The following is a 26,712-nucleotide window of genomic DNA, read 5'->3' as shown; positions in this document are numbered from 1 at the left end:
TTGACACTATTTATTGTAAGATTTGTACGGCAGGATTTGTGAATAAAATTTGTTTTTATGATTTTACATGGGTTTATATATCGAAAAATTATACAAATTCTTTCAAATTTCAAATGTGATTTTTCAAAAAGTACTTCAAATACAGGAAAATTGTGCCGTACAAATCTTATCTGTAACCTTGTTAATAGGCTGTAAAAATTCCATGTCCATATCTCATTTCAAAGTTGGATTAAATTGGTATACAATTATGTAGGAAAACTGTTATTCTGTCAAAAATGTTGAAAACAAGCCATATTTGCACCCCTCTTTTGAAGTCATAGAGCAGTTTTTTTTGTTAATCTCACTTTTGACACCTCTTTGACACTCAAAGAATCTAAAAATGCATTTACAATAGCAGTCACTCACTCTGAATGCTAGCACCACCTTGTCAAACTTTCCTGAAAAACAGCAAATAATGACTTTCCCTTTTCAAACATTTTATTAACAGCTAGGGGACCTCTACCATAGTTAATACACTAAGGACTCCCCAACTTCTTCTTATTTGGTCAGTTTTTCAGAAGTTTTAACAGGCTATAACTCTGCAATGCCTTTGTGCCCAAATGTCTAGTTTTTTTATTCCACAGAGAATGTTGACTACTTTTATATTTTAATACTTTTGTTGAAATTTATAACTGACGCTCTAGCCTTTCCAACCGCCTTAATTATGAGTGTGAAAAGTGACTCTGGTCAAGGATATAATTTCCATAGTCAATTTTGAAAGTTACATGGAGTAAGACGGAGCTAATTTCATGCACAGTAATGCAGCATGTGAATGTAAGAAATCAATATAAAAGTTTATTGAAAGAACACCATAACATTACGTTTTCACACTGTCAAATATAATTATCCTCTGTAGAATTCCACATAAAAGTACTGGCGCCGAAGAAGTTAATTAAAATATCTATCTTTAAATCTCTGCTGACATAACAAAGTTTAACTTGTTAAAAACAACACATGACATCACACTTGAGGTATTTGTCTGAGAAGTTTAATATTTCAGTTCTACTGTTACCAAAAACCTTGAAGACATATATTAATGATCAAACCTGATGGAACGAAATGGCATTCCGTTGACAATATTTTTTACTAGACTTATCACATGCCAATGCATGAATTGTACAACAAGGGATTCGGCACGGAATTAAATTTTGATAATGCATGAAATGAGAGACCATATGATACAACAGAATAATAACATTAACAATGGATGAAAATAGCTGCAGATGAATTAAAGACATGAAAATTACATCAGAACTGCAAATGTTATGTGCCATATTATTAATCCAGGGACAGTCGTTCAAACAGCGAAATTATTGATGTTCCAGTCACATCCAAAATAAACTTTAAAAAGATAAATTGCCATATTGCTCATAATACTGCTGCTGAAGATTGAAGCTTCGGCGTTATCTGCTCCTGTACTGTACAAATTTTTAGTCCCTATTTGAAAATTTTATTGGATTTTTTTTTCTTATTTCTATGTACTATATATTTTTCATCCGGTACCTCGAATTCTAGGCTACATGCATCTTGAAAGAACATTTTTATTATCCTCATCATTCATGTGAAATGTGTTCAAAATGCATCTCAGGATTGTTGCCAATGCTGACTCTACACATCAGAGGTGGATTTTTATTTTACTTCTGACGACACTTCTTCAGTTGCCTTTATGGTGTTAGAGTACAACATAAACTTTCAAATTTTTAATAGTGTCATATATGCATTACATTTTACAAAAACCCCCAAAAAATTGTAATTTCGTACACAAGTCAGTGATCTGAGACAGCAATAGGTGAACCAGAATCTACGTATCCTGCAATTTTTAATGAAAAATTTACTATTTCAATCGTGGAAAATAAAATTACAGGCGGGTATTAATGGTACAAATCACAGAGGTTACGAATAAAATCTTTTTGCACATCCACTGCATGGGATAATAGGTATAAAACAGGGTCGTTTTTAATACTCCACACAGGAACTGCAGGACAATCCATTAGATCTTTTGAGGGATGGTCAGGATACTGACATGCAAATTTTTTTTTGCATCCCAAAATGTTACTAATTCTTTGACTGCAGATTTTGTGCAACATGCTCCCTATTTTGTTCCTAATCAATCACTTTGTATTGGCCAACTCAATTGAGAATATTTGAGATTTTTTCAAAAATCAGCATGGTTGCAGAAAAACTTTTTTGGCAATTTTTGTTCCGCAGATTTTTCCCTCGATTTTTTAGCCACCCCCTCCCAAGATCCAATGGACCATCCCTGAATACCATTTTTTTTGCGTGGCAAAGTTTTTATTGACACATAAAACATTACATATTTCAGAAGTGCATATTGAATGTCATTAAAACTAACATACTCTGCCTACCAGTATAACCTAGATACACAGATGACCCTATCTTCACTTTGACGTATAAATATCATCCTATGTACCAAACCTACTTTTCAAAAATATCTTCCATATCACTCAGGAATCCAGAAGATTTGATTTTAAGAACATCACAATACACTGTAGTTCTAATTTGTGACAATCAACAACTGCAAACTAATCAGATCAACTTTACAAGTACATCATTCTGTTCTATTGATATTAACATATTACATATTGGTTAATGCTCAGTCTTCACGGTAACATGTGTAGATGGTATTAATTGGGCTAAAAGCCCTACAGTATTTAGGATGGCCAGACAACCACTGGCTAAGGTGTCAAAGCATACAGAACAAAATGAACACCGTTGCCATGTTTTCATCACAGCTTATACATGTAAAGGATTACTGCCCTTTGGAAATTTATTTCCAATCACCATACTGCCATATGCTGCTATGGTTTTGATAGATACAGCATGAGTCAGTGATTTATTAGTGTCCATCATTTATTAGTATTGCCAACTTAATATAAATATTTCATGTGTGTGCGTGTGTGTGTGTCTGTGTATTATATCTATCATATATATATATATATATATATATATATATATATATATATATATATATATATATATATATATATATATATATATATATCGATTAAACTTTGATTCAATTGAATATAGTCATTTGAAGATCACCGAAATGAATGAAACTCCAAGTTATGACGTCAACTAAATTTTGATTTTTACTTGACTTATGTGTGTGTGTGTATAAAGAAAGAGTGTACACACTGTAATACATACAAACACAAGCACATAATGAGGAAAGAGAGATTTGCATATTTGCAGAAATAATGATCGAATTCTGACTTCAAAAGAATTTGTAACACACTGTGATCATTTGTTTAAATTCATAGTCTGAAAGTATTGAAATTGGCTCTTCAGCCATCCAAGTGACTTTCTCAATGGCTTTAGAAAAGCTCTATAATGAGAAAGAATGTTTTGAAAATCAAAGTTTGTGACACTGAAAACTAACCTCAGTACTTGAGGACAACATCAAAGCTGTGACATTGGCAACTACCGGTACTTAGAACATGATCACACCTGACTGTCATCGTTATCTGCAACATTGTAAACTGTACATGTTCTGAGCCAGGTGTTAATTTATAGCCATCAAAACCTACCTTGGAACTCTGTTTTGAATTAATTGTTTATACTGCAGTTAAGTTCGGCCAGGATTTATCAATTTATTAACACATACCTCTAGGGATGAAATGTTTTACACTTTTAAAGACTGTACTGTGTACAGTCAGCATCTAATTTTTGTCAGTTTTATTGCCGCCTGAAAACAGCTAGATTGTGAAGTCTATCTCACAGCTGACAATACTTTGCTTTGTTAAATTAATACACACCATAGGACAAACTTACTTGTCATAACTTGTCTGACAATTCAGTTTCAATCCTCAACAACTGTGTCATTGTATGATCATGATGTGTGATATTACATGTAACCACGACAGCAGACACTCAAAAGCTGCATTTACTATAATGCAACCATGAATAGCATGTTAATGATTAAAACAAATATGACAAATTTAGAATCCTATAATATATTATAACCATTTGGGAAATGACATGTACTTCAACCCTTATTATTGGCCTTCCACCCTAATGTGACTAAAATAGTGACAACACACAAAGGTCACTCACGAAGGTATCCGACATTGTTTGAAATACATAACCCTGTTCAACTCGGCCATGAAAGCCACACAGTTTTATCGATACAGGCATCTCATGATCAATATCAGTGATTCATGTCTTACTTTAATCACCAAGGTCATCTGAAGTCAACACAGTGGAATGCTGGGATATGTATATATAGATTTCTGTTTCTATTCGACAATTGCATAGCTGGGATCATGTGTTCTACAATGACATTCCAAAAGATGTAAGTAGAGATGTCACGTGGCGTACGTTGCTTTTGAATGTAATTGACATGCAAGTTTCAGCAATTCTGCAGATGCCTGAATGCGCTTAGAGGTTTTTGTCTGGTTTGTAGAAAAATATTTTCAGCCGATATTTTTAGCTCCATAAGGGATGGAATTAATTCACACGTGATTGTCATTATCACATGTCTGAGTTATGCATGCTTTACATGATGGCAATGCTCCAAGTGCCAATACTTGCACATTGTTCAGTTGCAGAATAGGAATTGTCTCATATTAAAACTTAATTCAAACAAAAATAAAATTTCTTAGTGAACACATACCCTGTAGGAACTCCTGTTTATTTTTAAAGGAGATCAGCTGTGAGAATTCTTCTTAAAATGACAATAGAACCCAAAAATAATTCTTCATTACAGAAAATTATTACTAGATTGGTGGCTTAATTTGATTAATTCCTAACCATCACTGCTTGTGATTGCAAGAGTTGGTGCTCTCTTCAACACAAAACATGCATTTTTTTACCAATTTCACAGAATTTACATATGATTCCGTCTTAATTTTTTATTTGCTGGTCCTTCAAAAGTTCTGATCTTTGTCCCTGTCCACAGTCCCTCCACCTTTGTCTCTGGTAGAACACAGTGTCATCCATTAAAGGTATACAGTCACCTGTAATCTAAAATATGCCCATATATGGTCAAAGGGGAGTTCCTTGGTATTCAAAATGACTATGCGAGGGCGCTGTTTTTAAAAAGCGGCCACCCGCTTAAAATCTGTGATTGGTTAGATTTTCTCTTTCCATGGTAACTGAGGTAAAAATGGAACAGGTGACAGTATACCTTTAACAATACAAGAGTCATTGAGCTAATATGATTTTCACAAAATAGAGAATATTTCAACTCGTGTCTACTGGAATGTTCAAGATCGTTGCTAGTAAAAGCATTGTTTGAATTGCTACCCCACCCCCTCCCATTGCAGAGATTCGCTTTATTCCACTGTTTTGTGTGTCTGGTAATTTGTGTCATAGAGAGTTGCAAAATAGTTAATACCAGTGTTTTCTAAACAGTGCGCAGTCATGCCTGGTATGTTTTTTAATTGTTGAGTTAATGCCTGAACGTGCAATGCCTGCTCTTCACTGGGAATTGAAATGCGGGACTTTGAAATTTGATTACATTACATATTGATCCGCCATTTCTCATGCAGTAACAGCTGGAGATATTTCACTACTGTCGGATGCAAAACATTTTGCAAACATAAAGCCAACGTACTGTTCAATAAATACATTGCCAAGAGCAAGTATACAGTCAATTTTCAATGCAGAAAGTTTACAACGATCTGAAAAACTATGAAGAAGAAAATGGATGCAATGTCATTTAAACAGACCATTCACTTCAAATCTCACTTTGCATAAAATATTCATTTGAATATGGAATAAAAATAACCAATCAGAGTTTTTCTCTGCATGTGTTTTTTCTATTTTGTTTGGTGAGTTCAGCAAATTTTCATATTATTGATCAATTAAAACTTTAGCTTTGTCAGATACAGCATTGGATGAATAATCTTCTAATTGCTTCAAGTTTGCCCAAGTAATTGCAAATGTGGATGGGGGTAGTCATCTACTGGATGCACACATTTTCTCTGTGGAACATTTACTATCAATAAGTGTGTTTATGTCAAAAATGAAAGTGCTGAAGATGTATTGTTTGACATACTCTTTGATAAACTTCTAAATTTGACAATTGTTTAAAATGTGACATCCATTTGGAAGAGATCTTCATGGATATTCACTTTTCCCTTACAAAAGCGCATAACACGGTCAATGAAAAAATGAACGATGATGAAAGTAGAGTAATAATAATCAAATTTAAATAGAGTAATTAAAGTAAACTTTTTTCAATCTACAGCACTCCTCACCACACATCAGATGCATAATGAGTCTCTCTCTCTCTCTCTCTCTCTCTCTCTCTCTCTCTCTCTCTCTGAACTACAACTCTCTCTCTCTGAACTACAACCTTTTTTGTCCAGGTAGCGCGAAAGGCGCTGACTAAAATAGCAATAAAATCGGCGTTGGTAAAAATATTTAGCCGCAATATGTCAAAAAAGTCTGCATATGGTTACACTTTTGAGTATTTTGTAGCAAAGTATGAAATGTACATACCGTTGGTGTATTGACGTGTACATTCATCGGAACTGCGCTCAAAGGTCGTATGACCCATACGACTAATGTAAACACTGTATCCAAGGTGCAATGGTGATTGATGAAAGTTAAAACATGTCTGTCATAATCTACATCGTATGATTTAAATGTTGCAGCTATGATGATGAGGTGCTCCAGATATTGTGCACGAAATACATTGTTTGTAAACAAGAAACTCGCACAGGCGCAGTTCAGACGACGGTTTCCCTTTAAAGCGTTACCACATGCAGGCTTTTATGACACAGTGTAAATCAAATCGACGTTCCCCAACATCGATTTGATTGCTGTTATCATCATTGCTTTCAGTTTCACTATTGTTTGAAAATTTAGGATTATATATAGGTTAGCGTTGGTGGTCCCTGCATTAAGCACCGCCAGTCCATACACTGCTTCATTCCCTGGGTAAAACCTCAGTAGGTAAAACACGGTTTCTGTCAGAGTAAATCCCTTTGTAGAATAACTGAACATCCTGGTGGTTTCACAGTTTTTTTTTAAGAAGCAAAAACATCTCCCTTATTAATACAGCGTTTTGGCAGAATTCCATTGTTTTAAAACTTCCTCGTTGAAACCATTAAATCACTAGTAAATCATGATGTCGACACCACGGAATTTCCACTCATACAGATGTACAACTTAGTCAGAAAAGGATGTGGATTTTTTAGCAGCTGAAAACTCAAAGGAATCACTTCAAGGGTGAATTGGATGCCAGATTTGAATGTCCTAGATTTCAGAAAGATACACAAGATATCAAACTTTGGCGTATCATATAAGCAATGTATTTGTAAATGTTTGTTTTCAAACAAAATGGACAATTACCGTGATACACCTAGTTTTACCAAAAAAAATATAGCGCGAAATGAAGAAAAGTGCGAAATGATGAAAAGTCTGACTTATAGGCCTAAACCTGAGTGTATTCAATTACTGCCAATGTCGTTACAAACTCAACTTGCAGTATCAGAATCTTCATTTCTCGGCTTATCGGGAACCCTATGAGTGCTCTCTCTCTCTCTCTCTCTCTCTCTCTCTCTCTCTCTCTCTCTCTGATATTTTTATTTTTTTCTTTCCTTAATTCACACTTTTACTAGTATAATATTTATTTATTTATTTATTTATTTATTTTACCTAGCTTTTCTTTCCTTGTGCTGTTCATGTACTTGTTTTGTCGTTGTTAAGACACAAATTCATCCAAATTGTTGCTTACGGAGAAACAAGTATCGATTAAACGCCTATCTTTCGAAAAATGTATGATTATGCTCCATAGACACGTCGGCTCTCAGTTGTGCGTTGGATCGATCATCGTCGTCTCGCAGGTAATTTATTACTTTTGTAAAAGAAATTCATATAAATCATTAGCTTGGACGTGTGAACAATATCAAAATGTTCAACAGAGTCCAGGCCTGCACTGCAGTGAAGGACCGTTTCAGAGCGGTGAGCAATTACAGGTAAAGTTTCTGTATGGTGAACGGCCGAAAATTTGTCACCAACTTGATTTATATGGACGGGTATATCTACAAGAGTTTTTAAATCGGGTACATCGGGTAGTTAATGTAATGATGTTAACAGGGACCATCAACTGTACACAGTCCAACTATTCAATTTAGTTTCCATTCGGGAACGTAAAATATAACTTTATCTCGCGTTTTGGTCCATTTCAGGGTTGAAGGACTCGGCCAAATCACTGTGGTACAGCACATTATTCTTTCAGCTTCAACACTTGTATTACAGACTGTGAGTTCAACCTCACGAGAGACATCTTCCCCATACCCTCCCCGGCACACAGACACACACAAGGGTAACTTGACGTGGGGACAGTTTTCTGAGGACGAGATCCCACGGGAACAATTATAATGCACTACTTTGTAAAGCCGGCTGTCTATAATTTTACCACAAAAACAGCATCGGCATACAGATCACGTTTTCTACTGAGACTGGAGTGTATATTCGAACTATGGGGCCGCATACAAATCATGACGATTCGTGAGGCGCTCTTAGCACGACACACGACAAAGGACTGAAAGGAGCGAACTCATGCATGTGTGATACAGCCACGATAATAAGGCGCGAGTGATAATATGTGAACACGCACTTCTCGCGATTTAACGACAGTGCTCGCCGACCGCGCGCTGCGACATCTGCCGAATACGCGCACGGTGTTATACTGATAAACTGCATGAAGGCCTAGCGGTCTCTCAGCAAGTTGTATTGTTTTGACAGTCGTTTGTCACAGAAAGGGCCTGCCAAAACGAGTCCCCCATTTTGGCCAACCCGACGAACTGAGGTGAGGGTTTTGTCACAGATAAAAAGAAAAAAGTGGTTTTGTGCAGCAATTTTGAATTTCAGCTTGATAGACGTGTCATAACGCAAAGCTGGATCTGACGACGAGTGTTGATGTATAACTGGAACTTATTTATTGAATACGGAAACCATGACTACGCCTAACGGCGTAGTCAACGATACATGAATCTGCCTGTGTGTCAGTCGGACCAAGTTAGTTTGTCCTCCGTGAGTCTTGGTCACTCCACAGAGAAGTGACCGTGGTCCAAGTTCTCGTTTCGGTCAAAGTTACGGACAAGACTATTATTACTTGTAAGGGTTTGGGAACTTCTGTAATCTCACATTTAAACAAGATATGTGTAAGGAAAGGGGTATTTCTGTATCGTAGTAAAATTGTGTTAAAAGAAAAGGTTACGACTTAGATACCGGGAAAGCAGATAGGGCAAAATTTTAAAAATTCATAAGCTCAGGCTGGAGAAGTATCCGTTTTTCCGTAAGTTTGTGACGTCACGTGCAAAAAATACCGTGTATCACTTCCAATTCAAGAAAGTTTTGCCTCTCTAACACTCTGCTATAATGCTGAGATCTTGTATTACCAAGAAAATGTTATTGTTCTTTCCACACTTCGCAATCGACGGCGATAGATACATTTGATATGCCTCGATATACCTCTGGAGAGACGTATCCTTCCTTGGTGTCTATGGTTACACGTTTAAGTCTGAAAAAAAAGCCAGCAGTCATCGAGAAAACGGGATTGCCTGGGGCAAGACGCAAAAAAAGGCTGTTAAATTGCCCACAACATCTCTCTACGTTACCATGTTATTGCATTTTGCCCCTGATTGTTTCACGGACTCTGAGTCAGAAACGGAAAGGAAATTACCGAAGCGATTCACAGCTGAGTTGCCCTGAAGATTCAATGGTGTGTAATTCTCCAGAAATCTCAGCTGAGCATTTCCCGCTGTTTAAAAGATAATCTATGTTTGCCATCCAATTCTCTCAAGCTTGTATCTATCTGCAACGTTAACCGACTAGCATAGTACGAGAAACTCCGTTGTCGACACATAGTTTTAGCAGATTTTAGCTCAAAGGTCATAGGGGGAGCGGAAAACGTGTGTCGGATTGATGGAATGGCTTAACACGCTCACATTGTGATGGATGGGGACCTAGAAAGATGTCGACTTGCTAGGGAAGGAGTTTGCTTTCATCAGAAAATGTACTCAGGCAAATTGGTTTAATTTGTTGAGAATAATAATGCTTGGAGTTGGTGATTGACAAATTCGTCGATTTTTCCTCCCTGTATCCACAATAAACACCGTAAACAACTACTATGATAATAGCGTCCATTGTTGAGTTTATTATAGTTTCCGTTGCATTGTACAACGTGTTCTTTTTAATGTGCGAAGGGTTATATACCTGTACTTTCACGTTGCCCTCGAGAATGTTAACTACTTTCTCTTAATGCCTTACGTGTCTGCGAAGAAGTTGATTTTCGGTTACAAGAAATGCGCGTTTTACCATGATGTGACAAACCTGCGACAAAGTTGAATTCTATACGACTTGCTATAACGTTCTAGCAATTTGCGAGAATTCGTATTAAAGCGTAGGGTATAACAATTACACACGAATTGATTATCCAAATTCCAAAGCAATTTCATTTTCGCAATTCGGACGAAGGAGAATGGTTTATGGAAGATTGATGTCAGAAAATCAGTCATGGGGTTTGATACTAATAAAGAAAGTCCCGCAGTGTTTGCGCCAAGTGACAGGAAGCGCTTTCCTTTCTTGCTGTTCCGGTTCCTGCCATCACGGGATGTGCAGGTAACAGCCTGTCCTTGCGAACAGATCAGGTAGCCTATATAAACAACAGTGACGCGGTCACAGGAGTTCAAAAGATGCCGGCTGTATACAAAAGGCCCAGGTCATGCCATGTCATGGTCGGATTTACCGACGCAAATTTGTCACCGACTTCATTGAGAAGGAAAACCTTAAAAAGACGGTGTATGATACACACCAAATTTCCATATCCAAACTGAAACCAGGTGTTTGGAATAAACGAGCTGTGACTCCGGTGTTTAGGCTGAATACATCCTGAAGTATACACCGAGTCTCGACTCTTTAACTTATTTTCACCTTGTCGAGCCTAGACTGCACATTGGGGCATGGGCATTAGCTTTCGGAAGCCTCTTTTCGGAAACCGTAAAGAGAGACACTAATTTGAAACTCGCCAACCTTACCATAGATGACTGGAATGAGAACCTCACATGTGCATTAACACTGGCTGTAATAATGATTACTTTTCACCCATTCTCGATTTGCCAGTCGAGCTGAACCGCTACTGTGCCATCTTAGCGAATTCTTCTCCACTCCTTCCGTTATGATGGAGTAAATGTGATCTTTTCCGTTCGCCGACGTCATCAAATGGCGTCATCTAGACGTCTTTTTCTCGGAAAAGTACACAGTTTCTAGCGTAAAGGGACTATTAAATTTCTGCCGGAGGACTCAGATGCATTCTGCTGTTTGAAATTTGTCGCGATTTTATGTCTTCGGTCATCACGTTATCGTGCACTTCATACGTCATCACCGCGTGCCTATGAGACAGCACGAGTTGTGAGCAAAGACGTTCTCATGAACAGGACAACCACAGCAATCACTATGCGAGAAACACAGAGTAGTAAGTTTGCACAAACACCATCCAAGGTCGATGTTATTGTAACTGAGGTGCTTTCAATTCTGACAGTGCTATTGACTCGCAAAATATTGACTGACTGAATGAATGAAACATTTGTGGAGAATTTAATAATGAAGAAATATTTCTATCATTTTAAAAATTGTGTTATATCTATTTCAGTCAGAAGAGCAGCCTAAATAAAACCCCTCAATAGTTTCCACTGTTTGTCTGAAATGTGTATGCAATGACCAAACTCTCGCGAGAAATTGTTTGATTGATAAATGTTCAGACTTAGGAATGTTTGCTTTTATTTACAAAAATGGGATAAACAGTACTCCAATCCCTTTTCCTGGGGAAACATTTACAGAAATATGATTTGGTTGAAGGCGGACAATTGAATCAGAATATAGTGTACTAGTGAGGATTTCGGACATTATAACATGACCTTTCACCTCTTGGCGCCGGGAGGGGGGTGAATTCCATGGAGGTTTACAGTATTCATATGAGTGAACGGCCTACTTCATTTTACGACAGGTTAGTTCAAGAATTACGATACCCGGATATTACTCAAAATCTAGCGGTAGGAAGGGAGGGGGTAGCTCTCTTCCCTATATCCGGAGGGACAGCAAGTGTCAGGTGCCGTCTACCGCAGACACGGTCACGCGTCATCTCTCTGCAGGAACAATAGTGGTGACATGTTCTTCCTATTGTTGACTGTGACTGTACTCGGAAGAATGTCACCGGGGAAGTGTTACGTTTAGCATTACCAAAAAAAACGAACTGTGGGATAAACGACCTGGATTCCCAACTTTTTAGGATAGGAATAGGAATTTTACTTTAGTGTCGTATGAAAATTATCTGATAGCAAGATGGAAGTTAGTCTACAAATTACCCATGCGTATACCAAGTTCTTCGAACCCAAAACTATCTGTTGTTCCGTATAGCTATACTTGAACATACTATAGTTCGGTTCTCGCAAGGGCGGATCGATATACGCATATTGAAGGGAGGTTATCACTTTACACGGTGAAAGTCACGAGAGTTCACGAGAAAACTCAAAATACAATACACCTTTATTCCTGAAATTTCGACTCAAATATCCGGATTTTCTTTCGGAATATTTTTTCTGCCAACAGCGCAAATAAATAAAAGATCAAAAATTGACATCGATCTTCCGAAAGCGACCCTGACATACTCGTACATGTTGTGCTGCGAACTGCGCCGTACAAAAAAGGCCAAACGAAAGGAAATGTGAAACTGGAGCCAGAAATGAGATTACTTAAAGGTACATATGGATAGCATCGCTTGGAAAGGCTATTCGTAAGGCAAATATTATGTCTGAAATCATTTTTAATCTGGGTGAAAGGAAATGGTTGCCTACATTCACTAGGACAATATCTACTATAATCCTTTCCCCTTCCAGACATAGACCGCGAATTCAGACCGATGAATATTCTAGATTCTTGATTCTATTCAAGATTCTTGATGGTGATTGATTTGCATACTAGAATAATGCCCATAAAATTAATCTTTGCATATAGGTGAACGCGCAGTTTGGCTCAATCCTGTCTTATCAAAGTGCACTGAAGTGTGTTTGTGGCCTGCGAATCGGTGACGGCAAACGAAGGAACGACAATACGTTCAACACAAGACAAAAACAGCGATATATATATCCCATGGTTCGAGTGTTTGGTCTTGCGGTACGTGAAAATGACATTGAAACCTGGGACTTTATGAACTGCGCTTCTCAAAGCAGAAGTGCAGATGGACCACTCATGGGATTGCCTTTACAACATGACCAGATTACATCATTTGCTAGACCCATATGGATTTATCGAGAATTACTATGTCAATTGTGTGGAACTATAATTGAGTCAACTGGCTTAAATGGCTTCATAAAATAAATCAGCAATTGAGCTCGCAATGGAGTTGAAATAAATGTTACTATCATTTCTTCTTCTGCAAATTTTGCACAGCTTGAAGAAGATCAAACAATATTTTTGTGTTTCTACAAACTCGGAAAATGTCATTTATTCATGTTATAAATAGGTGGTTTACAACTTTGGCTGAAATTTTGCTACGATTGAGGCAGAACCATTAACAAAGACACAATAACACAAAGTCCTTAAAATGAAGTAGTAAAATCCTGATTGATAAGATATTAATACTTGACGCGTAGATTTAGAGAAGTATTCCGCGATCTGACAATTGCCTTTATATCCTGCGTAATTTTTCATGTGGCTACATAAAAATATATTTCCCAACTTACAACTCCATTTCTGTTTAACATTATCTCAATTAATACTGCATTGCGAGTATTTCAAGATAAACCACACCACACAGCTCTGAAACACGGAACATCGGTAATTTGCGAAGCAATACACTAGTTCAATTGTCGTATAACCTCCATAAATACGGTGAGGGGCGCTCACTTGTCAAATATGACGTCAAATTGGTCGATCCAACATGATGCAGATCGAGAGTGCACAAAAAACACAGCGGCTGACTTCAGTTTTTTGTTTTTGGTCAGGAAGGTATGAGGGGTGTTTCAAACGTGTATTAAGTCTCTCGTGCAATTTACAATAGGTCCAGGACATTAATATGCAACTCTTCCTCTGTGTCTAAAAATCGATTTGCACACAACCTAATATGATTATTATGTCAGTGAAGGGACCACACAATTACATGCAATTTCTATTACCCTTGTAATGTTCTCTTGAACGCTGGCGGATGTTTTGTGGCATACCGGTGACATGTGTCGGCCTCAGGAACGAAGTTCATAAATGGTTCTCAGATTATGATAATAAATTCAAACCTTAAAAAATGCTGTCATAAGTACAGATTCTTGTCTTTCACATTCAATAACTTCCTTTATTTTAATTTCAGCAAAATAGATGGTACTGCATCGACTTTCATTCGGCTTTATCAGTCTCCTATCAAAAGGAAAGAAGTATACGAAACTCGTCGCCCGTATATAGTATATCCGTGTATAGTATATCTCAATAGACTCAATAAAACGTATATGTATGCACCGCGCGCACAATATCATTACATTACAAGTTGCCTGACCCTACAGCACAATAAAGAAGGGCAGAATTGATGTAAATGCGGGTGTACGAAGAGAAAGAGAGGATCTTTAAGAAAAACACTTTGCGTGCTTGCTTTGTCATCTGGGCAGGCAACAGTCAGCAGCGTGCAAGCGACAACAAAGGAGGGACGCTTGAACTTTTTTCCACAATTAATCAATCCAGTACAAATCATTTACCTCGGAAACTACCTCCATCTCTGGTCAACAGGAAAGCGCTCGTTAGGGTATCAGCTGCAGCGAGGTTGTGGGAAAACACTCCTTTGGAAAGTGAACCATGAACCAACGATGTGTGACTAGCTTTCCGATTTTAAAACCCTTTGAGAGTTTTTTCACAAACGTTTTATTTGGCTGTGGGGAAATAGTTACGACAAAGGATTCTTGGGTCGATATCCATAAACAAAAATAAGCAATTAGAACATTCCATTTCTTTAATAGGGGCGGCCTGTTAGACGAGAGCAACTGCTGCCAGCGAAGCTTCGCATGCGTAGAAAGTCATGAATAATTGCTCTTGTGAGATTTCATGCAAATCTTTGAATTCTCGAATGTTCAAGATCATTCCAGATTGTTTTCAAAAGGGGCGAGCTCACTAACAATTAATTCCGGGCATTAAACTAATCTTTCAAAAGATGGAGGAAGAATATAGACATACATACATACATACATACATACATACATACATACATACATACATACATACATACAGTAGATAGATAGATAGATAGATAGATAGATAGATAGATAGATAGATAGATAGATAGATAGATAGATAGATAGATGTTCATTCATTCATTCATTCATTCATTCATTCATTCATTCATTCATTCTTTCATTCATGCGGGAGTGCCCATGTGAGACATGAATCTTTTCCGGGACTTCGCATGAAGTATGATCTAATGGTGATTTGAAACAATGAAACAGTTGAACTTTTTACCAAATACACAAACCGTCAAAAATCAGGTAGATTTTGTATATTCTAGCTGTAGTCCGGAAAAGACACAATCGTGCATGTATTTGAGTCAAGGTCAAGCACTGAACGCCCTGAGACAAAAATTGCAAATTCAGTCGTTGTAGTATGCACCCCTGAGTGCTCAACGATTTATTATGATCATTGTGCGCATGACCGATAGCTGACAGTCACGTGGTATTGTGTTTCGAGGGGACGCACGCGGACGGGGTGTTTCAAAATTATGTTTTCCGCTTGTGGACACGAAGAGCACATATATCTTGAAATATAAAACAGTAAAACACTTTTACACGATTGTAAATCAACATCAAACAATTTCCACTGTCACAATGCTGAAGCCATATCAATAGGCGATAGGACCTGCATACGATATAAGCTCGCTTCTTGCCACAATCCCTCCGGACTGAAGTCTTGTGAACGTAACTAAAGCTAAAAAAGTTTTATTTTGCGAGTCATTGCGTATAAACAGTGTACTTCTTTAACAAAACGCGTCGAAGATGATGCAAAGATATTTTCAATCTTACACTTTCATTGGCCCAACACATGACGGGAACTATTTTTCAAACAGTGTTATAAGGTGCACGCGCGATTTTTTTCACTGAAGTTATATATATATATATATATATATAATATATATATATATATATATATATATAAAATACATACTGCATAAATTTTATGCATATTATACAGAATTACACATACATACACACATACATACATACATACATACATACATACAAAACGTTCACATGCACACGAATCATACGAATCATTGGGGTATCTTTCGCCACCGTCTCTGTGCTGAATTGTGAGTTGCTAGTTTACCAGTAAAGTTAGCGACTTATACACCCGTTTCATGAACTGCAAGCCATGATTCACAATAACCAGGCTTTTACAATCAAAAGAAATGCCCTTGGCCACGTCCCTCTACAAACCTTGGCCTAAGACATGTAGTCAGTGTCATTTATCAAGTACGACACAATCGTTTTAATGCGGTTGTGTCAGAGAAACAATTTTTTTTATCACGATGAATTTTCCATGTTGGAGACCTGAAAGGAGACGGCGGCTTGAGTGTTTACTAAGCGTTGGGCCGAGTGACATATCCGTTTGGTTTATGTTGGAGACAGCAAACTTCGGCCACCTTCTCAACTTGATTTATGAAGTTCAAGTACGTCACGTGTTAGTATTACCCGGTCAACAGACCCGTGTTGACTTCGTCGCCAATATAGGGACCACGATGCATGCATGCAAAACAACAACAGCCAGCCTGGCCTGAACAATGCATTATTCATTGCGAGCAATGCGTAATCAACGCAACCATCCTCACAAACTTTCAAGGCAGGGTATTATTGAACAGCTGCATGTTCAACTCCCACACTTGAGGTCAACCGACTCTAATGCCGAGGAGAGTGCAAATAAATAAGGCCAGAAAGCCAGGACAAGAACATGGTCAAGGTCTGTCTGGGTAAAGATAGGGATGACTGGAGCTATATCAGACGCTTGTGATATCGTCGCTCTAATGTGGCGCTATAAAACTGCCGTCGTTGGCAATTTAACGGCCATTTCTCAAAATAATTTCTTGACAGTTAACGGTCTCCCTGGACAAGGCTAATGTTTATAATTGTCTTTTTCATAACATAGAAGGCAAAATAAACATTTTCCGGGACCATAGACTGCATCTCTAACACTATATGGGACAAACACTGACAGAAAGCTGCCTACATATAGCCGTAAAAGTATTTAATATTCTTGGGAGAATCCATGTGATATGATATGCATACTTTGGTTTTCATTTAGTTATATACGGGGCAATATGTTTGTAGTATCCCTGAATTGTTTACATCGACCATTTGGAAAGAAGACCCATCAGCTTGTTTGTTAATACACATATGAACACATTTTATGTAAAACTTTGCAACTTCACATGGGATATGGAAACACCGTCGGTTGAGTTACAGTCACACAAAACACTCTACGCGCCTGTTGGTTGAGTCCCACACCTACCCAACTATCCATCCTTCCAGGTTGACCGTCTGTGACCCTGTATGGCTGCACCCAGTCTTTGTTACGATATCTGATTGACTAACGTGTAACGTGTTTCCCGCCCATTTCTCTTGACAATGACGTCGTTTGTTCCGAATTTTCGTGATCGGAATTGCCGTATCAAACGTACAGAAGGTACACTATCATGATATATATATATATATATATATATATATATATATATATATATATATATATATATATATATATATATATATATATATATATATATATATATGTGTGTGTGTGTGTGTGTGTGTATGAGGTCTGCGGCAAGCTTTTAAGGTACATTTCTAAGTCGGGTGATTTGTTGAGCAAAATTGTCTCGCGGCTCAAAATTAATCTCCCATATTGAGAGAGACGTCCAGAAGAAAATGAGCGTTACTCTGACATTTAAAACCGTTTGTCTGTTTTAACTTGAGCGGAGGTATGAGTCAACGTTTCACAAAATTTCAACCATGACATTTCGAGAGCGCAGCAGCTCGTGCACAGGTAATAACAAAATAAGGGCTGTTTGTTTTTTTGTACGTTGGTATTGATTCGAGATCTCTGTACTTCTATATAAATCTTCCCAGGTGTCCAAAAACTCTCGCCCAACATGTTACAAATTGTGAGGACATGCCTCTTCCTTCTTGTCCCAAACTCTACTCTCGTACGCTTGCCACCTTACGGCGAATGTTTCTCGTCTACCTTGCTGTCGATGATGCAGTACTATAACACTTTTCATTCACCTTTCTCTTTTTTTGAAACACAATAATAAAAATATACACTAACAAACAAACAAATAAAACGGACAGAAAAAAAGGACTAAAGGAAAAAAAGAATTACATGAAAGGGACAAAGAGACTGCAAACGAACGAACATACATACATAGATACATGTATGTACCTATGTATGTATGTTCGTTTGTTTGCTGTCTCTTATTGACACTGTCTACCTATGTATACATAGGTACACACATAGTTACATGATACATACATAGATACATACATAGATACATACATACATAGATACCATACATGCATACATACATACATACATACATACATACATACATACATACATACATACATACATATAAACACAAAGTTTAACTAACAAACAGATTGGTTGCAAAAACGATATGGCAAATAAGGCCAGTAGATCAAAATCGTGAGCTTTCTAATCAACTTACGTGATCATCCTGCTAAGGATTAGAGAGAGTAAGGCAGTTAAGTGGAGGGACTATGTTTCATATGTTTACTTATTTGTTTGTTTGTTTGTTTACTTGTTATTCGGCCTACACATATTTGTCGTATATTTTTTCAGTGTTTGCTAGTTTATTTCCTACTCTGTGTTCCTTTATTTGTTTATCTGTTTGCTTGTTTACTCGTTAGTTTGTTGTCTCTTTTATTTTTATATCCTTTGCCAAAAGTTTGTTGTTTTGTTTGTTTGTCTTTCAATCGAAAGCACTGAGTTTGAACGCGCATCGACTTAAGATACCACTCGCATCATTTGAAACGATGGTCTGCACGACGTCGTCCATAAAGAGTCTTCCTCTACAAAGAATGTGGCGCAGTACTTGAAGGCTCACTCTGTTTGAAAAGCTCAATGATAACATTCAAAAGGAAGGCATTTCTACCCGTTCCTCGAAGCTAATGAACCGACAGTGCGTACACAAGACAAGGGATGGCGACTTTACTCATCGCTGACGAGTGTCAACGTACGGGAACAAACGAGCTCTTTGTTGTGTTCGGGATAACTGCGAAAACTAGCCAAGCCAGTCCCAAAGCTGATAGTAAGACCATAAATCCTGTTTAAAATGCTGTTCAAAAAGCCGTTGTTATAGCGCAAATGCTCTGTCAGTGTTTTAAGCATGACGATTTCAACCGGCGTTAGTTGTTGAGTATGGACAAAATTCGTAACTTGAACTTTCTCCATTTTGTTCGGCCCCCCTCCCCAAGAAAGTTCCAGGCATGATATAATTTGGAATTCTTTGATTATGCCAAAATTCAACACATTTTGCTGATTTAATAATAAGTCAGAAACAACATAGAACTTCCCTTAGGATGATGTCCGTTGTTTGGTTTTTTTTGTTCATGCGCCGGATGCGGTTTTTCTCACCTGTGTACCCGTTATTCTCGACTGGCTGTCTTACTTTGTCAACCTAATTACTGCATTAGGTAATTTAATTCTAAAGTAAAACGATGGTTATTTCTGCCTACAACTGTGTCCTCGATAGTTTAAAATCGCACGGCATTTAGCGCTCTTTTGTTGCAGCGTACCACGCCATAAATACCCCTTTGAGTGTGGAATTATGAAACTTTCTGAAAGCGTCGCCTAATCTCTCAATACTTGACAAAACTCACACGGCATGCAGGAACAATGAAGACAACTGTTCTGCACTGTGCTGTAGCGTGGCTGGGCCTTGCTCAATGCGAACAATGCTGATGCTTGACTTTTTAAACAGTGACTGCGATATCACGCCCTGAAAAACTGACGCTCCTTTTAATCCAGCCCCACTGACCACGACGAGCAGCTGTTGACATTTGGCTTAACCCTTACTCAAAACTACCCAAAGCCGGCCAACAATATAATTAATGCCGGTTTCGCGATTGAAAGCTCGAGCACATACGCTGGCACGATTATAGCCAAGCGAAAATCTGTCTTTTTTGCCCAAACAGTTTTTATCAAAAATTTATGCCCTCCGCACAAGTGACTGATATAAAAAATAGCGTCAATGACACTGTAGCTCCCATCCTGGACTATTTAGTGTTTGTTCTCTGGTCAGATATTTGAACATGTGTGAAAGGGATAAAGTGCATGAAGTGAAAATACTTAAATGAAATGTACTGGAGACAGTGAAATATGTTTAATGTAATTATCAGAATATAAAATGGAAAAAATACAGAATTAGATATATCGAATACTGTGATACAACCATTAACTCAACAAGTCATTTACAATGACATAGTCCCCACTTGTAATAGGAGTATTAGTCTTGATGGGGCAGGAAAATGTGGTCATTAAGAAGTATCACTGGTGTGTATATGTTGAGATCTATGGGCACATAGGTCTATGTCGTTGTTCCCAATTTGAAACACATGAGGCATGTCTAAGTTATGGTTCTAAATCGGGAAAAAAGATCAGACCTCTAGCAGTATTGGTCAGCCAAGAAATACATATGCGCATTATAAATGAGGTACAAGATGTGACATCTTAAGGTCTAATATCCTATCAAAATTGGAGGGTATAGAACTTGTGGTTACTGAAATATGCATATATATGTATAATCAAGGTCAAAGGTCATCGAGGTCACATGACATTTTGAAAAAAAAAATTATATTGCTAATTAATCCCTATATGCCAAAAAATCAGATCTCTAGCTCTATTCGCTTGCCAGAATTAGATGTGTACATAATTAATGAGGTAAAGCGTGTGTTGTCATAAGGTCTCCCATCCTACTAAATACAAAGGACATAGCACTTGTGGTTACTTATTTATTGACATAAACATATATTTTAGGTAAAAGGTCATCGAGTCACATGACATTTGGTCAAAAAATTTCTCTCCTATAGTTATCCCTATGTACCAAAATCAGACATCCAGCTCTATTGGCTCGCTCAGAATGAGATATGCGCATAATTAATGAGGTACAATATGTGGCGTCATAAGGTGTCCCATCATACCATACATGAAGGCTGTAGCACTTGTGGTTACTGAGTTATGGACAAATATGTATATTTGAGGTCAAAGGTCACCGAGGTCACGTGACATTTTGTCAAAAAAAATTGTATTGCTAAGTTATCCCTATATACCAAAAATCAGACCTCTAGCTCTATTGGCTCGCTCAAAATTAGATATGTGCATAATTAATGAGGTACAATATGTGGCGTCATAAGGTGTCCCATCATACCATACATGAAGGGTGTAGCACTTGTGGTTACTGAGTTATGGACAAATATGTATATTTGAGGTCAAAGGTCACCGAGGTCATGTGACATTTTGTCAAAAAAAATTGTTTTGCTAAGTTATCCCTATATACCAAAAATCAGACCTCTAGCTCTATTGGCTCGCTCAAAATTAGATATGCACATAATTAATGAGGTACAATATGTGGCGTCATAAGGTGTCCCATCATACCATACATGAAGGCTGTAGCACTTGTGGTTACTGAGTTATGGACAAATATGTATATTTGAGGTCAAAGGTCACCGAGGTCATGTGACATTTTGTCAAAAAAATTGTTTTGCTAAGTTATCTCTATATACCAAAAATCAGACCTCTAGCTCTATTGGCTCGCTCAAAATTAGATATGCACATAATTAATGAGGTACAATATGTGGCGTCATAAGGTGTCCCATCATACCATACATGAAGGCTGTAGCACTTGTGGTTACTGAGTTATGGACAAATATGTATATTTGAGGTCAAAGGTCACCGAGGTCACGTGACATTTTGTCAAAAAAATTGTTTTGCTAAGTTATCCCTATATACCAAAAATCAGACCTCTAGCTCTATTGGCTCGCTCAAAATTAGATATGCGCATAATTAATGAGGTACAACATGTGGCATCATAAGGTGTCCCATCATACCATACATGAAGGCTGTAGCACTTGTGGTCACGGAGTTATGGACAAATATGTATATTTGAGGTCAAAGGTCACCGAGGTCATGTGACATTTTGTCAAAAAAATTGTTTTGCTAAGTTATCTCTATATACCAAAAATCAGACCTCTAGCTCTATTGGCTCGCTCAAAATTAGATATGTGCATAATTAATGAGGTACAATATGTGGCGTCATAAGCTGTCCCATCATACCATATATGAAGGGTGGTAGCACTTGTGGTTACTGAGTTATGGACAAATATGTATATTTGAGATCAAAGGTCATCAAGGTCACATGACATTTTGTCAAAATATCCGAGATATCTGCGTGAACGGATGGACTCACGGATGGACGAACAGACGGACATGACCCAATCTATAAGCTCACTGGACTTTATCCGTGGGGACTAAAAATTGTGTCACTGCATCCTTTTTGCAATATGAATACGATGAGAAACTAAATTTTTATTTTTTGTGGCCTTATACATGGGAGTCTATGGAGATCTGCCTTATACATGGGAGTCTATGGACGTGTAAACTAAAAATATGCAAATTTCACCACGATTTGCCCAAATTTGGGAAAGGTCACTCCTATGCACTTCCATACCAAGTTTCAAATCGATCGGACTTGTGGTTTCAGAGCAGGAGATTTTTTGACCAAAAATGGGAGAAAATTACAAAAAAATTCATGAAAAATAGCAAGACCAAGATACTGACCCAAGATGCGCACAATCATTTCATGTCAGCCCAAAATACTTACATGCTAATTTTTCATGTAATCTGCTCAGTGGTTATTGAGTTTTTCAATTTTGACTGTTTTTACATTTTTTCACTTAATTTGCATATTTTTGGCAATGACAACTTCATTTGAACAAAATCTCATCTACAGCCATCATCTATGTACACACCAAATATCAAGATGAAATGTACAGCTGTTTTGGAGTTTTTGATGTTGACGGACAGACATACAGACATACAGACATACAGACATACATACATACATACAGACATTTTCCTAGCCTATAAGAATAGCTTCCATTGCCATATATACATATGGCTATGGGAGCTAAAAATGTGTCGGTATATGGTTAGGAACTGGCATTTTTCTATTGAACATTCAGGGTTGGCGTTATTTGAATAAATCAAAAATTGAACGCTTGCTTTCGATGTACCAATATGTGACAGCGTCGACCGCGTGTTTCGTGCAAAAACTCAAGGTGGATACAGTCGTGATGTTTTCTTCCCATAAACTTACGTATAGAAAGTATCCATCAATACGTGGGCAGCAAAGAAGTTTTGAAAGCTTGCAGTGTACTGATCATCACCAATTCTGATAAAAATTTAGAAGTAGGCCCATATTTTAAGAGCGATGAACGCGAAATAGCGAACCTATGTCAACCGCGACTCGGCCAACTGCATATCGTTATCGCGTTTTTTTTTTTCTTCACTGTATTCGCCCCAAACAACGGATCGTAGCCCTGATCAATAAAATGTCTGGGCTTGATGATTCTCATGATTTTGTTGTACAGACGGGACACAGCTCACTCCTGAGCTCATCGAGAAAAATGGTGAGCAAAAAAGACTGGCTCAGTTTTGTCGATATGCTGCAGAATTATGTATAGGACTTTATGAGGTGTATACAAAACATTCTACAGATAAGGCAGTGATGATTCACAATGCCATCTGTCGTGTTTATACACAAGCATAGACGGTCTATCCCTACTCTATGCTTGCATAGAGCCATCAAGATCACCAAGTAAGACGAGCCCAATTTACGATTAGGGTCGATGGACTTTTGTCTAATTCCATGAGACCACTTGAGATTACACTTTCAGAGCTTTGGATACATTAAAGCTGTTTGTTTTTGCTACCTTAATGGGTCGACCAGTCATTTTGCAACAGCGATCACTTAGTCGGGTATTATTGCATTAATACCAGAAAATGTTTGTGTGCAAGCTTCCTTCCTCTCAGACTGATGTTCGTTTAATTTAGTTATGTAGCAGTTGAACGTTACATGTCACCATGCTAAATATTATTACTGCGGTTGTCGGTTCTAATTTCGTTCAAGATGATGTTTGTCCGTCTGTATCTCTGTCTGTCTGTCTGTCTGTCTCTCTCTCTCTCTCTCTCTCTCTCTCTCTCTCTCTCTCTCTCTATCGTGACGGCTCTCTCTCTGTCTCTATCGTGACGGTAATTAAATAATAAGATATATTATACACTAGCTTGTCAGGACAGCTCTACGATTCTTGACTGATGCTAACTGAAGCGTTGCATAGATGAGGTTGTTGAGATAGTTGAAAATACTATGAACATACTATGAACACGTTAAAACCGCCAAATATCAATATAAAGAAGTAGCCAGACTCTCTCTCTCTCTCTCTCTCTCTCTCTCTCTCTCTCTCTTCCCCACCCCGTAGGCCCACAGCACCAATCTCTCTCGTTACCATTCATTTCGCACTCGACCAAGGTCCGAATTGCGTGATTCCTGTGATGTGTGACTCTTGAAAGTTGATTCTTAATATCATGGTAGATCACGTTTTCGCAGTCACGGGTTTATCACATAAAATCATTGCACAGATGCGTGAAAGATCAGGGTTAGCATCGGTAGTCAAGGAAACCGATGCGGTCTACGACACCTTGATAACACATTACCAAACCTATATCGAAACGAGGCAATGATCTCAATTCTCCGAACACCGGGATGTTCATTTTGCATAGGACAGTGATCATTTTGAACACCATTTCGCATGTTTTAGTGCAATATCATATTCAGGTCACTGGACCAATTTAATTAAGCTGCTTGGCATGTAGGCTACTTAAACACTGTGGTATACATGGACATAGAGTATTACGGCAGAAATAAAAAAAAAACGCTATGGCGACTCTGCAATAAAAGGCCTTTGTTTCCTTTCTTCCTATTTGAATGGAAGAATAACAGCGCATATGCGCATCTCACAAAAGTGAATCAGACACGCAACAACACTGCATTAAAGACCTGTGTTTAGGCTACCGCCTCATCAGACAGTATTAATCTAACTAAAATATGTATCAACATAACGTAGATCAAGTGCAGTTTAATTAAGCTGAGAGCACTAGGGTACACAGTCACCCGAGCACAACACAGTCGCTCGAGAGCTATTCAGCTCTGGGACTATTCGCACCATAGACGAGTATACAGAAGCGAGAAATACCCCCGCTTCTGTATACTCGTCTATGGGGCGAATAGTCCCAGAGCTGAATAGCTCTCGAGCGACTGTGGAGCACAATTAGGCCTATAGAAACGACGATAGATTTAGGCCTACAAATCAACATCATCGCGCACCTACCGATGCAACGGGAGTTGGGACATCTGACGGGTAATCGGGATGCTTCATTTGCTCAGACTCAACACAGGATACAACAAGGTGTCTTCTGGTGGATTGCGCGCCCGCTCTCCCTGTTTGCATCCTCTCAAATTCTTGCATCTCTCCGGCTGTAGCGGTCTCTTCTTTCAGTCGGTTTCCCACGGTCTCGTCGCGATTTTGTCGGCAGACAACATCATTCACAACCCCTACCCTCGTTGGACGAGCGGGTGTGTGGCCTTGCGGAACCAAAGGCTCTCCTTCGCCATCTATTAGCTCTTCAAGTTCGATTTCCCGGCGTTTATTAGTATTCTCGGAAGTGGAACTCTGAACAGACAACATCGCGATTCCCACATCGTCAGCTGCAGCCATTGTACCCCGTGGGCGTATAATGTTTCAGTGCTACTCGTTTTACGCAGAGCACGTACAGTGCACAGTATACATGATGTATGTTGTAGTGGGCAGAGCACACGAAATGCTTTCCCTACACAACCGCAATTCACATTTCCAGATAAAAATTGCCGAACTTGCTTTTGTGACATGTCAATATAACTGTTTGTTACTATTCATTTAATTTTGACAAATAAAATATGATTAACTTTTTTAGTTCCAATCTCGAGGCATGGTGTGCATGTACGTACGGCGCGCGTGATGGTCTGGGTGACAGCACTTACTTCGCCCTAGAATTTCCATATGTCAACAACCACTTTCGACCCGGAAGTACATGCCCCTAACCGAAAAACTCTTTCGAAAGTCCGAAAGTCCAGGATGTGAGTCATATGACTTCTTGCAACCCTTTTCGTATGGCTGATATACAAATTATTTATAACAGTATATGTGTATTTGAATTTCACGTGGTAAGATTAAACTTAATATTATAATATAAATATATGTATAAAAATGATTAATTATTGTTTTACTTTGTGTTCATCGACTCTATTTCTACAAATTCTTCTGTTGCTGCAGTTCGAGGACAAGCGTTCGCAAACACACCCCAGGAAACCCCGTAGAACCCTTGAGCCGCATCACTTCCTAATCTTCAACTCTATCATTCCGAGTTATTTAAAATAACTCATCTTTTTTGTAATCACAGACATTGGTTGCAATATAAGTTATATTTGATAAGTTTAATTATTATTTACTATATTTGGTCCAAAATAATGAATGAAATTTATCACAATTTTGCAGAATGTATTAA

The 26,712-nt window shown here is 38.1% G+C and overlaps 1 protein-coding gene across 1 annotated transcript in view; it reads right to left on the bottom strand.

The window, feature by feature from the left end:
• Nucleotides 1–26,204, bottom strand: part of LOC139135146 (uncharacterized) — a 35,217-nt gene extending 9,013 nt beyond the window's left edge. Inside the window, exon 1 of the mRNA XM_070702401.1 lies at nt 25,500–26,204. Within this exon, the coding sequence (XP_070558502.1) occupies nt 25,500–25,886 (387 nt within the window). The 5' untranslated portion in view covers nt 25,887–26,204. The remainder of the gene's footprint in view (nt 1–25,499) is intronic.
• Nucleotides 26,205–26,712: the final 508 nt, after the last annotated feature.

The sequence above is a fragment of the Ptychodera flava genome, chromosome 6 (genome assembly GCF_041260155.1).
Source record: "Ptychodera flava strain L36383 chromosome 6, AS_Pfla_20210202, whole genome shotgun sequence".
Lineage (NCBI taxonomy): Eukaryota > Metazoa > Hemichordata > Enteropneusta > Ptychoderidae > Ptychodera > Ptychodera flava.
This window is presented reverse-complemented; position numbering and strand designations above follow the sequence as displayed.